Source organism: Engraulis encrasicolus, chromosome 4 (genome assembly GCF_034702125.1).
Source record: "Engraulis encrasicolus isolate BLACKSEA-1 chromosome 4, IST_EnEncr_1.0, whole genome shotgun sequence".
Classification (NCBI taxonomy): Eukaryota; Metazoa; Chordata; class Actinopteri; order Clupeiformes; family Engraulidae; genus Engraulis; species Engraulis encrasicolus.
The window spans coordinates 29,217,181-29,230,719 of record NC_085860.1 but is presented as its reverse complement, the minus strand read 5'-3'; the positions used below and the strand labels follow the sequence as shown (position 1 = coordinate 29,230,719).

Sequence of the window (13,539 nt, the reverse complement as noted above, 5' to 3'; positions counted from 1 at the left end):
ACACATTTTTTATTGTCTGCAGTTGCCTGAGAACCACATTTCCGAAATATTTTTATTATTATTACACAATACCACAATATTACACAATGTGTGATGAATCATCTGCAGTACAAAGTACTCAAAAACATTATAAAATTATAAATGTGATGGTAATGTCAACAGCAGTGCGATTTCAATCTAGATGTTACAAGACAGTGGTAAGGCTTTAAATACTTTGTTTGTTTAGTTTTTTTATTGTGCGCAGTTTTATTGTACTGAAAAAAAAGACCCAGATTGTAAAACAGCTCAAACAACAGAATTAGAAAGTAATTTGCTAACTCAGATCCTAGTCTGTGTGAAGAGAGTAGTGAGTGTACTAAAAGCAACAGTATCTTTTCCCTCAGTTGCCTGACAGGTTGAAAGAAGAATTGGCCAATTTTTCGCAATGATGTCAAACACGTTCCAAGTTGAAGCGAAGCAGGTATAAACGACTAGCACCTACAGGTTTCACACAGAACCATAGAACCATAGAAAACAGTTGCCTGTATGTTAGTGGAATCAATTTATACTTGCTTTGAATGCATTGAATCAAAGGTGTCTGACATGACGTGAAAAAGGCCCACTGTGCCTAACCACAGAGATGACATGCTCCTTCAAACTTGCCTTATCGCCCACAGGGGGCAGCAAATGCAAATTCAGAAGTGATTTTCACTCTGTTGCAAGGTGATGAACCATGATGAAATGTCTTTTGACAGATTATTTTAAGGATGAAAATCTACTTAGTGTTGCTTTAAAAGGGCTATGAAGTCATGGCGAGTAGTTTTGTTCCTGATCCCCAGAGATGGTTTACAGAAAAATGGAAAATAAAATGTTTGTTTAACAAATGAAGCATAGTCCAGCCAAAAGGATGACATTTCAAAAAAAGAATTAACAGCCAAAGTATCCTGCTTTTGTTTCATGGAACCTCTTGGCTCTATCCGCTAAAATGAAGTCAGTAGTTGTGTCAATGATCTTTGCATAGTCTCTGGTGACATATTGGGACTATTTTATGACTACTTGTTGTAAATGTGTTACATAGCACATTGAAACTATGGAATGGCAGACATACAGGATTACCTTCATCAATAGTTCTCAAATGAAGTTGTCAACATTCAAATATATTAATTTGAATCGACTGAAATATGAAAATAAAGACTGAAGACTGGTGTATTAAAGCCTATAGATGGGTTCTACATTTTTGTTTTCTCCTGACTGCGCGAAACTAGCTGTGCACAACTCTAGCTCTGATTGTTGGAAACCGCTGTCGGTCAAAAAATTAGCTCACGTGGTTGGCTGCCAGTGTCTTGCCCCTCCTCACAACACCGTGTTGATAAACAAAACAAAAAACGTATCTATACAGTAACTCAACTGACCTGGTGCTTGTTTTCACTCAAAGACAGACACATCAAATTAGCTTTATACACAGTAATCCATTTGCTGTATTCACGAATGCTAAAAAAACAACAACACATTTCTGGTATAACTTTTTGTGGCATTGACCATTTGTTAAATGACTGTACGTTTTCCCCATTGAAATGAACATTGGAATGAAAAGATAACAAATCAGATGCCCCATTACTGAATTCATATGAAATTTCCCCATCCCCTGTCCCCTTAGAGTTGGCCAGCATGTAACCAAGAGTGCATATCAGCACAACCAGCTGCCATTGCATCATCCAGGTTCGTCTTGCACATCAGTCATACACATACAGTAATCAGTGCCCTGTGGTACGTGTAAAGCGCTTTGGGTGTCTAGAAAAAGCACTATCAAAATTTCATTCATTCATTCATTCATTCATTCATTCATTCATTCATTCATTCATTCACCCACTCATTCACAAGCTGTATTATTCATTCAGTCTTTTATATTTTTTTCTTTTTTCAATTGTGTTTCGATAAAAAGCTCCAGTATCAGTATAAAGACCACATTACCTAAACGTACCCTGTTTGAAAACTACACAAATCAGAGTGTTGTAAAACATGTTAGCATGTTACCATTACAATTACTTTTTTGTTGTTTGTTTGTTTTCTTGCAGTATGTGGAGAGAAAAAAACCTACAGTAACTCAGGCCAACAACCTTCCTCTTCCTCCGTGCTCTTGCTCTTGTTCTTTCGCTTTCTCTTGCTCATCTTCTCCTCATCTCAACACCTCACTGTGTTGAGAAACTGGGTCCGAGTCAGCATTTGTCCTCCCATCCTTTCCTGTAGCCTTGTCTGTGTGTTGCAATAAAGTTGTCCACAGGAAAATATGGAAGGACAAAGACTGCCTTGTATCCACTGCATACTACTAACGTTTAGTGTTCCATGTTCCATGTTCCTATTCCATCAGGCTGATCACCTGTTCCCCGACACCCAGGAAGTAGATTCCCTGTGCGATGCCAAACAGGGGTGCGATGACCAGTGCTCGGCAGGTAGCTCCCTTCATGAACGCTGATGGTCCTTCTCGTGTCAACACTCGCCTGTCAAGACATTCACAGGTGGTAAGTGTCTTTCTTCTCTAATATAATAATACATAAAACAGACTAATTTTTGGCAGAAAAAGTCAGTGGTGCATTGCGACATTTTTTTCCGCTGAGTTGACAATCTTGACTTTACAGAGGGTATGTGTTACTTCTACCTGCACGTGCACATATGAGTAATGCATGGGGGAAATGGGCACATGTATGTAGTCACATCACATTTTTGAAGTTTCTCCCACTACCCAGCTTTTTAATAAAATAATTCTTTGAAAAAACAAGTATTGAGTTACTGGCATTTTAAAACAGCACTTCCTTGTTAAATCTAGTAATAATAATAATAAATCTCTTTTTCAGTATTTTGGCACCATCTCTGTTTCTCCTTCCTGTGGACTTCTCATGTCATGTAATTTGCGGATGATTTTGATCTTAGGTTCATATAAGATCAAAGCAATAGCATGGAAGGTAATAGGGTCCCAATGTCCTTAAAGCTACTTTGGAGATTAAAAAAACGAGGATACAATTATCACACAACGCAGAGAAACACTATATATTGGGCTTATTCAATGTTTACTCAATGTTTATTCATGGCATAAATGTATTTGTTAAGGTACTTTTAAGGTACCTTTAAAGTGTTAAGATAAGGAGACCTACCGTACGCAGTCTACAATCCCACGGTAGGAGTCCTCTCCCTCGCCCTTCTGCAAGGTCTGTATACGGGTTTTAATCACTGTGGACAATTAAATATACAAAGATATATATATATAAGAAAAACACAAATTAAGCACATCACAATGTTATAAAGTGTCTCTGACAGTGACAAGGGCAACCAGTTCATGTCCAGAGATGTGTGTGGAGTGTACTTTTTTGGTCTGCCAGGAAAACTGCTGAATAGTAAATGTTTCATTGTCTCCATCTGATGAAATACGTAATTAAATTAGATTAATTACTCTGAGGAAGAGTTCAGCCATTGTTATTGCTGTCGCACCGGAGGGAGTACAAATAGACTCGGAGTGTCCTCAGAAACCCACCTCCACAATTCCGGGCCCTTAGAATCCCCCTAAATCCCTCTAAACGCCCCCAGACACACACACACACACTCACACACACACACACACACTTCCATCCATCCCCCATATATATACGCATGCACGAGCACACACACACACACACACACACACACACACACACACACACACACACACACACACACACACAATCCATCCACCCCCGCCCGCCAGTGTCCCCCCACACCCACCGTCTAGTGGCGTAACAGCCACGGCGGCCACTGAGCCGGCCGTGCAGCCCGCCATGAAGGAGTGCAGGAAGGGGGCTCGCTTCGGCGGCTCGCCATGGCAACCTGGAGCGGGTTGGCCCAGCGTGTTGAGGTTGGCAAACAGCGGGAAGTAGATCATTGAGAAGGGAATGTCCCTGACGGTGGAGAAACACAGACACACACAGCACGACACAGGCGTTAATGGCCGAGCTCTCCCAGTCTCACTCACTCACTCACTCACTCACTCACACTTTTGTGTTTGTAATTTGCTTTTACGTAATAGCCATCAAGTTAGCTAAGTAAGGTAAGCCAAGAAAGCTTACTTTTCAGATTAAAGCTGTGACATGGTGGTGGCACTTGATATTACTTTCACATCATGTTGCCTTGGTCTACACACAAAGGTCAAAGACATAAATAAAATTCAAAGACAAATAAAAGTAAATTATCAGTTGATTTGCATTTTTCTAAAAGACTGACATCGAGTTACAGTATCAAGGAACATTTTCTCCAAGCCACAACGAATTTCTGAGTTATAAACCAAATGCTCTTTGGTTTACAGAAAAATGAAAAATACAGAAAAATACTGTAGACAACGATAGAGTGAAGCAAACAGGGATTTGGGGAGAAAACATACAAAAGTTAACAACCAAAATAGCATCCACTGACAAAAATATGAAACTGTATGTGCTCTCAGAACAACAATTAATTGTACGTAAATTAAAACCCCATTAAAAAATCTAGTATGCATTATCTCTGCATTAGCAGGTGTCCTGTCCTGTATCTCTCAGTCTGGCCTAAATAACCCATTGAGGTAAAAAGACAGAAAAGTCCGCTGCAAGATTTTTTGCTCCCACTTATTTTTTATTTTTCCGTGACATTTCAGGTAGAAACCCCTCTTGAGAAGAACGTTACGGAAAAAAATAAAATAAGTGGGAGCAAAAATTCCTGGTTGCAGCGGACATTTCTCTCTTTTTATCTGGCTATTTACTGTATTGGTCCTGCTCCCAGGTAAGACGTTTGGATGTGCGAGCTTTTACCCACAACTTGAATAACCCATTGAGGATCATTAGTCTCCAGTCCCCAGTCCTCACGAGTCCCCAAAATCTGGTTAGAGAAAATCACATCAGTCAGTCCATCCTGAAAGTCGCTGGGCGGCGCTTAACACAATGGAAACAGGGCCGTGCAGGGTGGCGCTCCACTGTGGTGGTAGTACAGAAGTTTGTTGCTCTAACTGGTTGGAGCACTGTATGCTATTGATGCTATTGACTTAACTGAATGAGAATCTTCACAGATATTCCATTACATGCTATTGAGCACAGAGGGAATTGGAAACACAACTGCTGCTACTACTGCACCTTCCCTGGCCTATTTGTCGTGAACAATAGCAACAAATTCGCCAAACCTTTCAATTTGCTGTTCATTTGATGTGGGTTGTTGGTTTGATGTGGGCTCTGTAATTGTGATCTATTGGAAAGGACTGAAAAAAATCAAAGTTGCCGGTTGGATCCCCAACCAGGTCACGGCTGAACTGCCATTGAAGTAGCCTACTACCTCAAAGCTGAAGAGCCGTTATTGAGCCCGAGACAACAAACCCCTAACCGGGCTGGCACTCCATTGCATCCGGATTAGAGTGTCTTTCATCTCTCTGGGTATTATTCAGTCAGTGTGTGCTCTGAGAGTCATTAACTCAAGAATTGGGACCGAGTTACACTAAGACTGGTTGATTCCTGAAGAAATCAGGAAAATATATGGAAAAAAATACAATTCACAATAGGACATCGATATGAACAGAGCAATGATTCTGTTTCACTATCTACTGCACTGATGATGCCTGAGCTGGCCCAGACCCGGGGTAAACTCTAGTCTAGGACATGTTGAGTGGGTGTGTGTACTGTACTGAACCCTGCGCTGCTAATGTACTTAATAAAAACACAAACCCTACTTGGCGTCTGCACTTACTGTTCAGTAGATTTCCTGTGCACTTTCTATCTGCAAGTGTTGTATGCTATGATTATGTCCTCCATTGCAAGTCGCTTTGGCTGAAAGTGTCTGCCAAATGTAATGTAATGTAAAATAGTGAGTCTGTAGAGAAGGGGAGTTCTGTAGAGTTGCGCTGCCAGGACTTGAACATAGACCTTCTGGGTGACCAACTGGGGCCCTGACAGCTTCAGCAAGGAGGCTCATTGGTATGCTAGGCAGAGCTCACCCACAACCCTAGTGTGGGTCAACTTCAGGGCCATTGGCCCTGCCGTGGCCAAACGGTAGGGCACTCATCTACCATGTGGCTGGCTCGATTCCTGGCCTGGGTCATTTGCTCATCTCTCTCTCCCCACTCGCTTCCTGTCACCACCTTCACTATCCTATCATAAATAAAGTCAAAAAGACCCAAAAAAAATCTTAAAAGAAAAAAAAAACAACAACTTCAGGGCCATCACATTATGTCCCACCCAGTGTTTGACCATCAAGAGGATTGTGGGTAATGCTCTGACTGTCATGGCTCTTTGATGTGGCGATCAGCGAGTCCAACAAAAGCTCCACAGGTGTGTAAACATAAGGAAGTGCACCTGAGAAGCGTAGCCCCGGCTCCCCTGTAAAGCCCGGCGAAGCCTCGCGTCCTCACGAGCTCCAAGGTGATGCTGGTCGCCGAGGTCCGCGGTCGAGGCATATTATGGGATATTTTCGCGTTGACGAGTGAGGGCGCTGGCTGTGGTGTGGCCGCGGGTGGCGCCGGCGTCGGCGTCGTCGGCGACCTCTGTGCAGCTGACACAAATACAGCCATCAATGTCGCACATACTTTTTATGGTAACTGCAAACACTGGCTGTCTGCCATGTAAAGAGCAGAGTGGAGTGTAAAGTATACAGTTGATTGTATAATAGATCAGTGGTTCCCAACCTTTTTCTTCAGGGACCCACATTTTTACCATTGTAAGCTTTGGTGACCCAATCGCGCGAGCGCCCGCACGAGAGGGAGTCACATGATACTCTGTTTCCTGCGAAAACTCATTAGTTATCATGGGGTTCCCAACCTTTTTCAAATTGGGGCCCACTCGAAATTGTCAAAAATGTTCGGGGCCCACCTCTGACCCAATTAAGAACAACACACACCAAAATATGATTATTTTTGGAAAATGTTTTCAAGGCCCACTTGGAATACCTTCAGGGCCCACCAGTGGGCCCCGGCCCATAGGTTGAAAATCACTGGTATAATAGATAACACTGTATGTTCTGGATCAAACTTAACTGTGTAAAAACTTTTATAATGTCAAACTAAAATGACATCAATAATACCAGATACGTCAAAAATCGTGTTTCTGTAATAAGGCACGGATTAAAACAATTCTTCGATTAATTAAAACAATTATTTAAGTACACCTCACTCTCCTATGGTCTCCATTGAATATTCCGTGTGAAAAGAGAGATGGACCACCACGCACTTCAATTTCTTCCTTTAGTTACATTGATATTCAGTTTTCATTAGCAGCAGAAGGACAGTTTGTCTCCGTCGTGAAGAAGTGGAAAAGTGTGTGATCCGGCTCTCCTTTCATATTAATTAAATCAAAGCATTGTCTCTCTTACTCAACTCACCTAGCCTGCCTGCATCTTGCAGCTGGATCTTGAGCATCTCCATGGGTGTCGTCACGATAACCTGACAGGTGCCAGCACCGCATCCGGCCAGAATCTCTCCCCAAAGAGGAAGCTTGCTGTGGATAATATGCGTAGGAGGACCAAGGAGAACATACAGAACATGAACATAATAAAACAGATATGTGACAAGATCTTAAAAAATTAGAGGTACCTTAATATCTACTGTATATAAACATTATAATAACAAATATGAAAAAAATCTGGAATACGGAGTCAGCAAACTAGGAAATAATGTATGAATAAAATTACCCATCTTTGGACAGTTTCTGCCTGAAGACGTCATTCGCTGCTAGTTTAATGGCTTTCTCTGGAGTCACAAGTGTGAGATTGACTGCTGCACCTACGAGTGTTTCAACATATACTCGGTTAGCATTTTAATACTATTGGCAATACCACAGCAATAAAAACAATAAAAACACATGCCTTGTGCAAAAATACAGCAGCAATATCAGGCCCTCTATTCCACCTAAAAAGCTTTCAATTGCTACGTTTACATGACGGTTTTAATTCCAAATTAATAATTCAGAATTAAATAGTTCAGTCGAATTTACTTTGATCTTTCATTTAATTCTGAATAAAGAAGTGTTTACATGACGTTTTCAAAGCGGAATGAAGCTTTATTCAGAATTAAATTAAATTTTATTCCGAATTAAAACCGTCATGTAAACGTAGCAATTGTATCTAAAACCCAAAGCATGGAATAATTTACAGATCATCAAATGATGCTTGGGCCCTACCACAAGAAAAAAATAAACACAGTTGCTGTGCTAAACAGCAAAACAGTGCTCTCTGTGACTGAGTGTAAGTGCTATCTCTGTTTATAGTTAACCCATTTTGTCCTAAGCCCTTTTTGGGAAAGGGTGCCCTCTGCCAAATAAATCCTGAATATCTCAGCCTCCGAAGCACGTACAAACAAGATTCAAGATTCAAGATTAGTTTATTACGTCTTATTATAGGTTTGAAGCCTATAAAGAGTAAAAATTGTTGTGTTTTTCTTGTGTCCTCAAAAAGATTTTAAAAATAAAAATAAAAAAAAGAGGGGTGGGGGGGGGGGGTGGAAGAAAGTGCCTTGTTGTCTTCAGAAACACAAAATGTGCATTTAAAAGCTACGACCCTCGTTCTGCCTTAGAATGTGTTCATTCAGCTCTAACTTACCCACATTTTTAATAAAACAGCTCAAATCTCAAGAACCTGAATGCTGCGTATGTGTGTCTCCAGGACACCATAGGTTAAACTGTATTGGGGGCACAGTATACATAGACTAGCAATACTCCATAATATGTGGAAAGTTCAATAAAAGGAGCAGGCAAGTTGTGTAAACTAGCTTAATGCACGCTGATCCACCAGTGGACCACTGTAATAGTCACTGAAAAACCTTTACCACCATAATACACCACTATGAGTGCCACTATGAGCCGTACACAGGGCTTTTCGTAAAACTTTATGACATGTTCATTACCATTCTGGTAACCGTTCATCTATAACAGGGCTGTGTTTTAGGGCCTCCACATACCGACTCCGACAAAAGTGCAGAGCGCTGCTCCGCAAAAGTTTGATTCCATTGTGTTCAATAGAACCCCGCACACTGGCGGGATGAGACGAGTTCTATTTTGTTGGAGCCACCCATTGGCTATCCATGCTGAAATCCGTGTGAATTGGGTTTGGGGGTCGGAATTGTGTTGGAAGCAAAAGTGCTCCGCAGTGCTGTCGGAACCGATGTGCAGAGGCCCTTACTAGGCCAAGTTTGAAAGTTGTAAGCGTCAGCTTAAGTTACCTCTGTACATTCCAAAGTAGCCCTCTGCTCTGACAGTCTTCACCAAACAGTCAAGCCTAAAAACGCACAAAACAAATGTGTTTTAAGTATGCAGAACCAGATTTCCACTGCACAGGTTTATTGACAACAATAACAACAGCTTAGCAGACACAAACACAAGGAAGTGTTAGGCACTGATGAGTATGTCCAGGTAGACAAATGCTGAGGCACTCAAGGTTCCAATTTTTAGTTTTTTTTTATTTGGCTACAATGCCTACGCGTGCCTTCAGGGCGTATCAAGAGCAGGCTTCATGTATGCGTAGGCATTGTAGCCAAATTTAAAAAACTAAAAATTGCAACCTTGAGTGCCTCGGCATTTGTTGACGTAACCAAGTTTGAGAGCCCCTATGAGCACCAAGGGAAAAAAGTGAAGATCCAGAGGCATTCCAATTACCTGATACTGATGAGTATGTGTTGTGATTAAAAAGGAAATGTACCAAGAGGAGAATCACAGGGATAAAAATAGAAAATACTGTACCAGCGAAATGGACAACCTCACCACAGGTAGAGCATATTACAACAAATGTGTTGATGCAGAAGATGTTGATGCACTGTACGTAGCTAAGTGACACTGTTGCCTAGTTGTGTAATGGTGTGCTTTGCCCCGATGTTGCCTTAGAGGTGCAGTTGGCAGCAGCACCCATACTATACAGCATATCACACAGCCCTGTGCCTACACTGATTTGTCTCTTTGCCAGGCACTGGGTCGTTATTAGGTGTTACTGCACCTCACGATTAGTGTCATATATATCCTGGATTCCCAGGTTCCGATCTGACTCCCAGCACTTCTCTCACACACTTGCTTCCCGTCAGTCTCATCCACTGCCCTATATCCCATTTAAGACAAATAACTGGCCCTGCCGTGGCCAACCGGTAGGGCACTTGTCTGCCATGCGGTTCGATTCCCGACCCGGGTCATTTGCCGACCCCTCCCCATCTCTCTCCCCATTCTCTTCCTGTCCACCTTTCATACTATCCTGTCATCAATAAAGTCCTAAAAGACCAAAAAATATCATTAAAAAAAAAAGAATTCTCATAATTCCTTGAAATCTTCCAGGCCAGGGGGTCATTAGCTGAGAGGTGAGAGGTGAGGGCCACCATGAAGTGAGGAGCAGAGGTCAGGCTGACTGGTAGACTGGCATGGCCATCGTCCAGTGAGTGATACACCACGTCAGACATCCTGCATGTGCTAATTAGTTATCGATCTGGTGATGACTCGTTGATGCTAGTGCTAAATCAACTATTGATTAGAGAACAGTTCTTGAAAACAGCTACAGTCCACGTGTGCTACAGTGACATGAGCACAGGGGTCATTTGCACCCTTGTGAACTTCCAGAAAATGGATGAATTTGCCACATTTCAGTGGTAAAAAAACGGGACACATTGACGCAAGAGCACGAAACATTAATGATATGTGTTTATTTCAATGGGGTAATATGAAGACGTGCATTATAAAAAAACGGGACCGTTTTTCCATTTACCTGGACAGACCATAAAAACCGGGACAATCCAGGAAAAACCTGGACGTGTGGCAACACTAAGCCCCCCATATCAACAGGCTCATTATGAATTTCATTGAGGCGTAGATTGTAAGCTCTGGAATAGTTTGCATAAACAACACATACCAACATTAGAATTTCTATCTTGGGACATCCATTACCCCATAAGTATGCTGAGTATCTACAGTACTGTAAAAACGCTGTCAATCTCAAACCTCCTGCCCTTGACCGTGGCTCAAACGGCTGAGGTATCATACTGTTACACCGTGGACATTTCCGGATCCTCCTCCTTTTCTCTCTCCCAAACATTTCCTGTCATCTTTTCACTGTCACCATGCAATAAAGGAATATAAATCCCCCCAAAATGCTATGAATGAAGGAAAGAAAAGGCCATCCAACAGTCATCATGTAATATGTAATTTACCTTGGGTATCAGTCTGCAAACACACTACAATTCCAATCAACGTCATATACTGTACAACGTCCAATCAGCGTCAATAGGGTGAATCAAACACCCCTGACCTAAATGTGTTTTGAGGCTCTTTTCCATCAAGTCAGGAGGGTCGACTCGTTTGGAAGAATACTCCAGTCACCTTTCCACTTCCACAAAATACACTTTCCACTTATTGTTATTAAACACACGTATACTGTAATTCCAAAGTTCAAGCCTATTGTGCCAGTTAAAAAAGAACGCCTTTGCACACCTCTGTAGAACTAGATCTAAAGAACTAATGCTGAACAGGTGCGTAGGATATCACTCCCAGTGAGGTCGTCATTCAAGTGTAAAAAAACATCCTGCACTCTGTCCATTCCAGCAGCAAACTTTAATATGTTTCGGTCATCCAACCTTCTTCGGGTAAAAACCAGATGACTGAGTGACATGCTTTAATAATAACAATAAGCAATTCTATTTGAACTATTGCACCCCAACTAAAAGCATCTGCCAACAGCTAAAGTACCAAAAAACTACTGTTGTTACAGTTACTGTGGCTCGTAAAAATGCTGAAGGAATAGTAACTTAAGAAAACCACTGGCCACAGTGGCTGGTGAATAGAAATATTAAAAGCTAGTGTGTGTAATATGTTATTAGTTTATTTCCAGAATGTATGCTTCCCATTCACAAATGTAACCTTTTTTCATGAATATATAGTATAAATACCACCATCAAATTATAAGTACATACTGGACATGAATACCGTAGGTAAATCCGCTCCATGGCTGGCCTTTTGAGTGACCACACACAGACATCTTATATATACATGCAAAACCTTCTCTGGCCAGAGACCAGTCCAATTACTCATGAAAAAGATCAAATATGTGAATGGGGAATCATGCATTTATAAACTACTAAAACTACACACTGGACTAGGGGTGTAAATAATACCGAAATGTATCGATATATCGCAATATATTCTGATGATTGAATCGAATCGCATCATATCGTGGGGCATCGAAGCATCGAAAAGAATCGAATCGCTGTCCCCTGCCCAATAACTTAATAGAAGTGGAAAAGTAATTGGGAAAATTTCGAATCGAATCGTATCGTATGGTATCGTGGGGCATTCTTAAGTATCGAAAATAATCGAATCGTATCGCACTGAACAATAAGATATCGATATTGAATCCTATCGTCATGGAGGCTGTGATTTACACCCCTACACTGGACCTCTAAATGCCATGCCCTGGGAAGATTTAGGTCATCATACTGAACATGATAGAGATTTAGTTCATCATACATTACAGACGTTATAAATTTACATGTGCTTCATAGAAACACAAACAGGAGTTGGGAAGTGTGTTTGACAGGCAGTCAGACACTTACAGGCCAGTGTAGATGCAATGCTAGTGAATTGGGAAAACCGCTAGCCACAGTGGCTAGTGCATGGTAAACAAAAACAAATGTTTACTGATTTGCTTGTACTTTGTAGTAGAAACACAGCGTGGAGATGTGGTGGTGGACAGGCGGACAGTCACTTACAGGCCAGTGTAGAGTTTAGGCCCCTGCTGGTTTTGGAGGCGAGTCTTGGCCAGATCAATCGGAAAAACACAGGTCACTCCCACCAGCCCGGCCACGCCCCCGTTAATCAGCTTAGCCGGGAGGCTGAAAGACACCAGCACACACACACAGATACACAGACACAGACACACACACACACACACAACACATGTACACACACGCATGCGGACATGCGCAGCCCAGCATGTCATGGGTCACACACACCCACGCAAACACACACACACACAACGCATGTACAAACACAACGCATGCACACACACGCATGCACACACACACACATGCGGACATGCGCAGCCCAGCATGTCATGGGTCACACACACACACACACACACGCATACACACACACACGCATGCACATACACACACATGCATGCACACACACGCATGCACACACACACGCATGCGGACATGTGCAGCCCAGCATGTCATGGGTCACACGCACCCACGCAACCACACGCGAGCATTAAATTAAATTACATTACGTGACAAAACATTGCACGACATCTCACTTGGCAGGCACTTTTATCCAGAGCAGTGTCCAAAATTGAACATAGGTGCCGTTACAAGCTCGGCACAGGTGGGCACATTACAAAATCCAAAGACAGGAGTATAGTTGTAAGCCTTTACTCTACCTGACTTTGTTGTCAGCCATCCTGCGGAGGTTTGCGTGCCCTCTGCTCCGCTGGGTTTGTCGGTTGAGGGGTTGATGAGTTCCTCACCCCAGGTTTCCTCTCCCACTCACACACACACCCCCACCCACCCACATACACACCCACACACACACACACCCACACCCACACACACACTTACGTTCG

The 13,539-nt window shown here is 42.2% G+C and overlaps 1 protein-coding gene across 1 annotated transcript; it reads right to left on the bottom strand.

Moving 5' to 3' along the window:
* slc25a18 (solute carrier family 25 member 18) lies at positions 1-13,453 on the bottom strand. The gene is made up of 9 exons (XM_063196096.1): positions 13,357-13,453; positions 12,686-12,808; positions 9,170-9,225; positions 7,645-7,735; positions 7,336-7,451; positions 6,315-6,510; positions 3,733-3,905; positions 3,129-3,204; positions 1-2,477 (listed from the first exon to the last, which is right to left on the bottom strand). The coding sequence occupies exons 1-9, from the start codon at positions 13,374-13,376 to the stop codon at positions 2,336-2,338; spliced, it is 993 nt and encodes a 330-aa protein (XP_063052166.1). The 5' UTR covers positions 13,377-13,453; the 3' UTR covers positions 1-2,335.
* Positions 13,454-13,539: the final 86 nt, after the last annotated feature.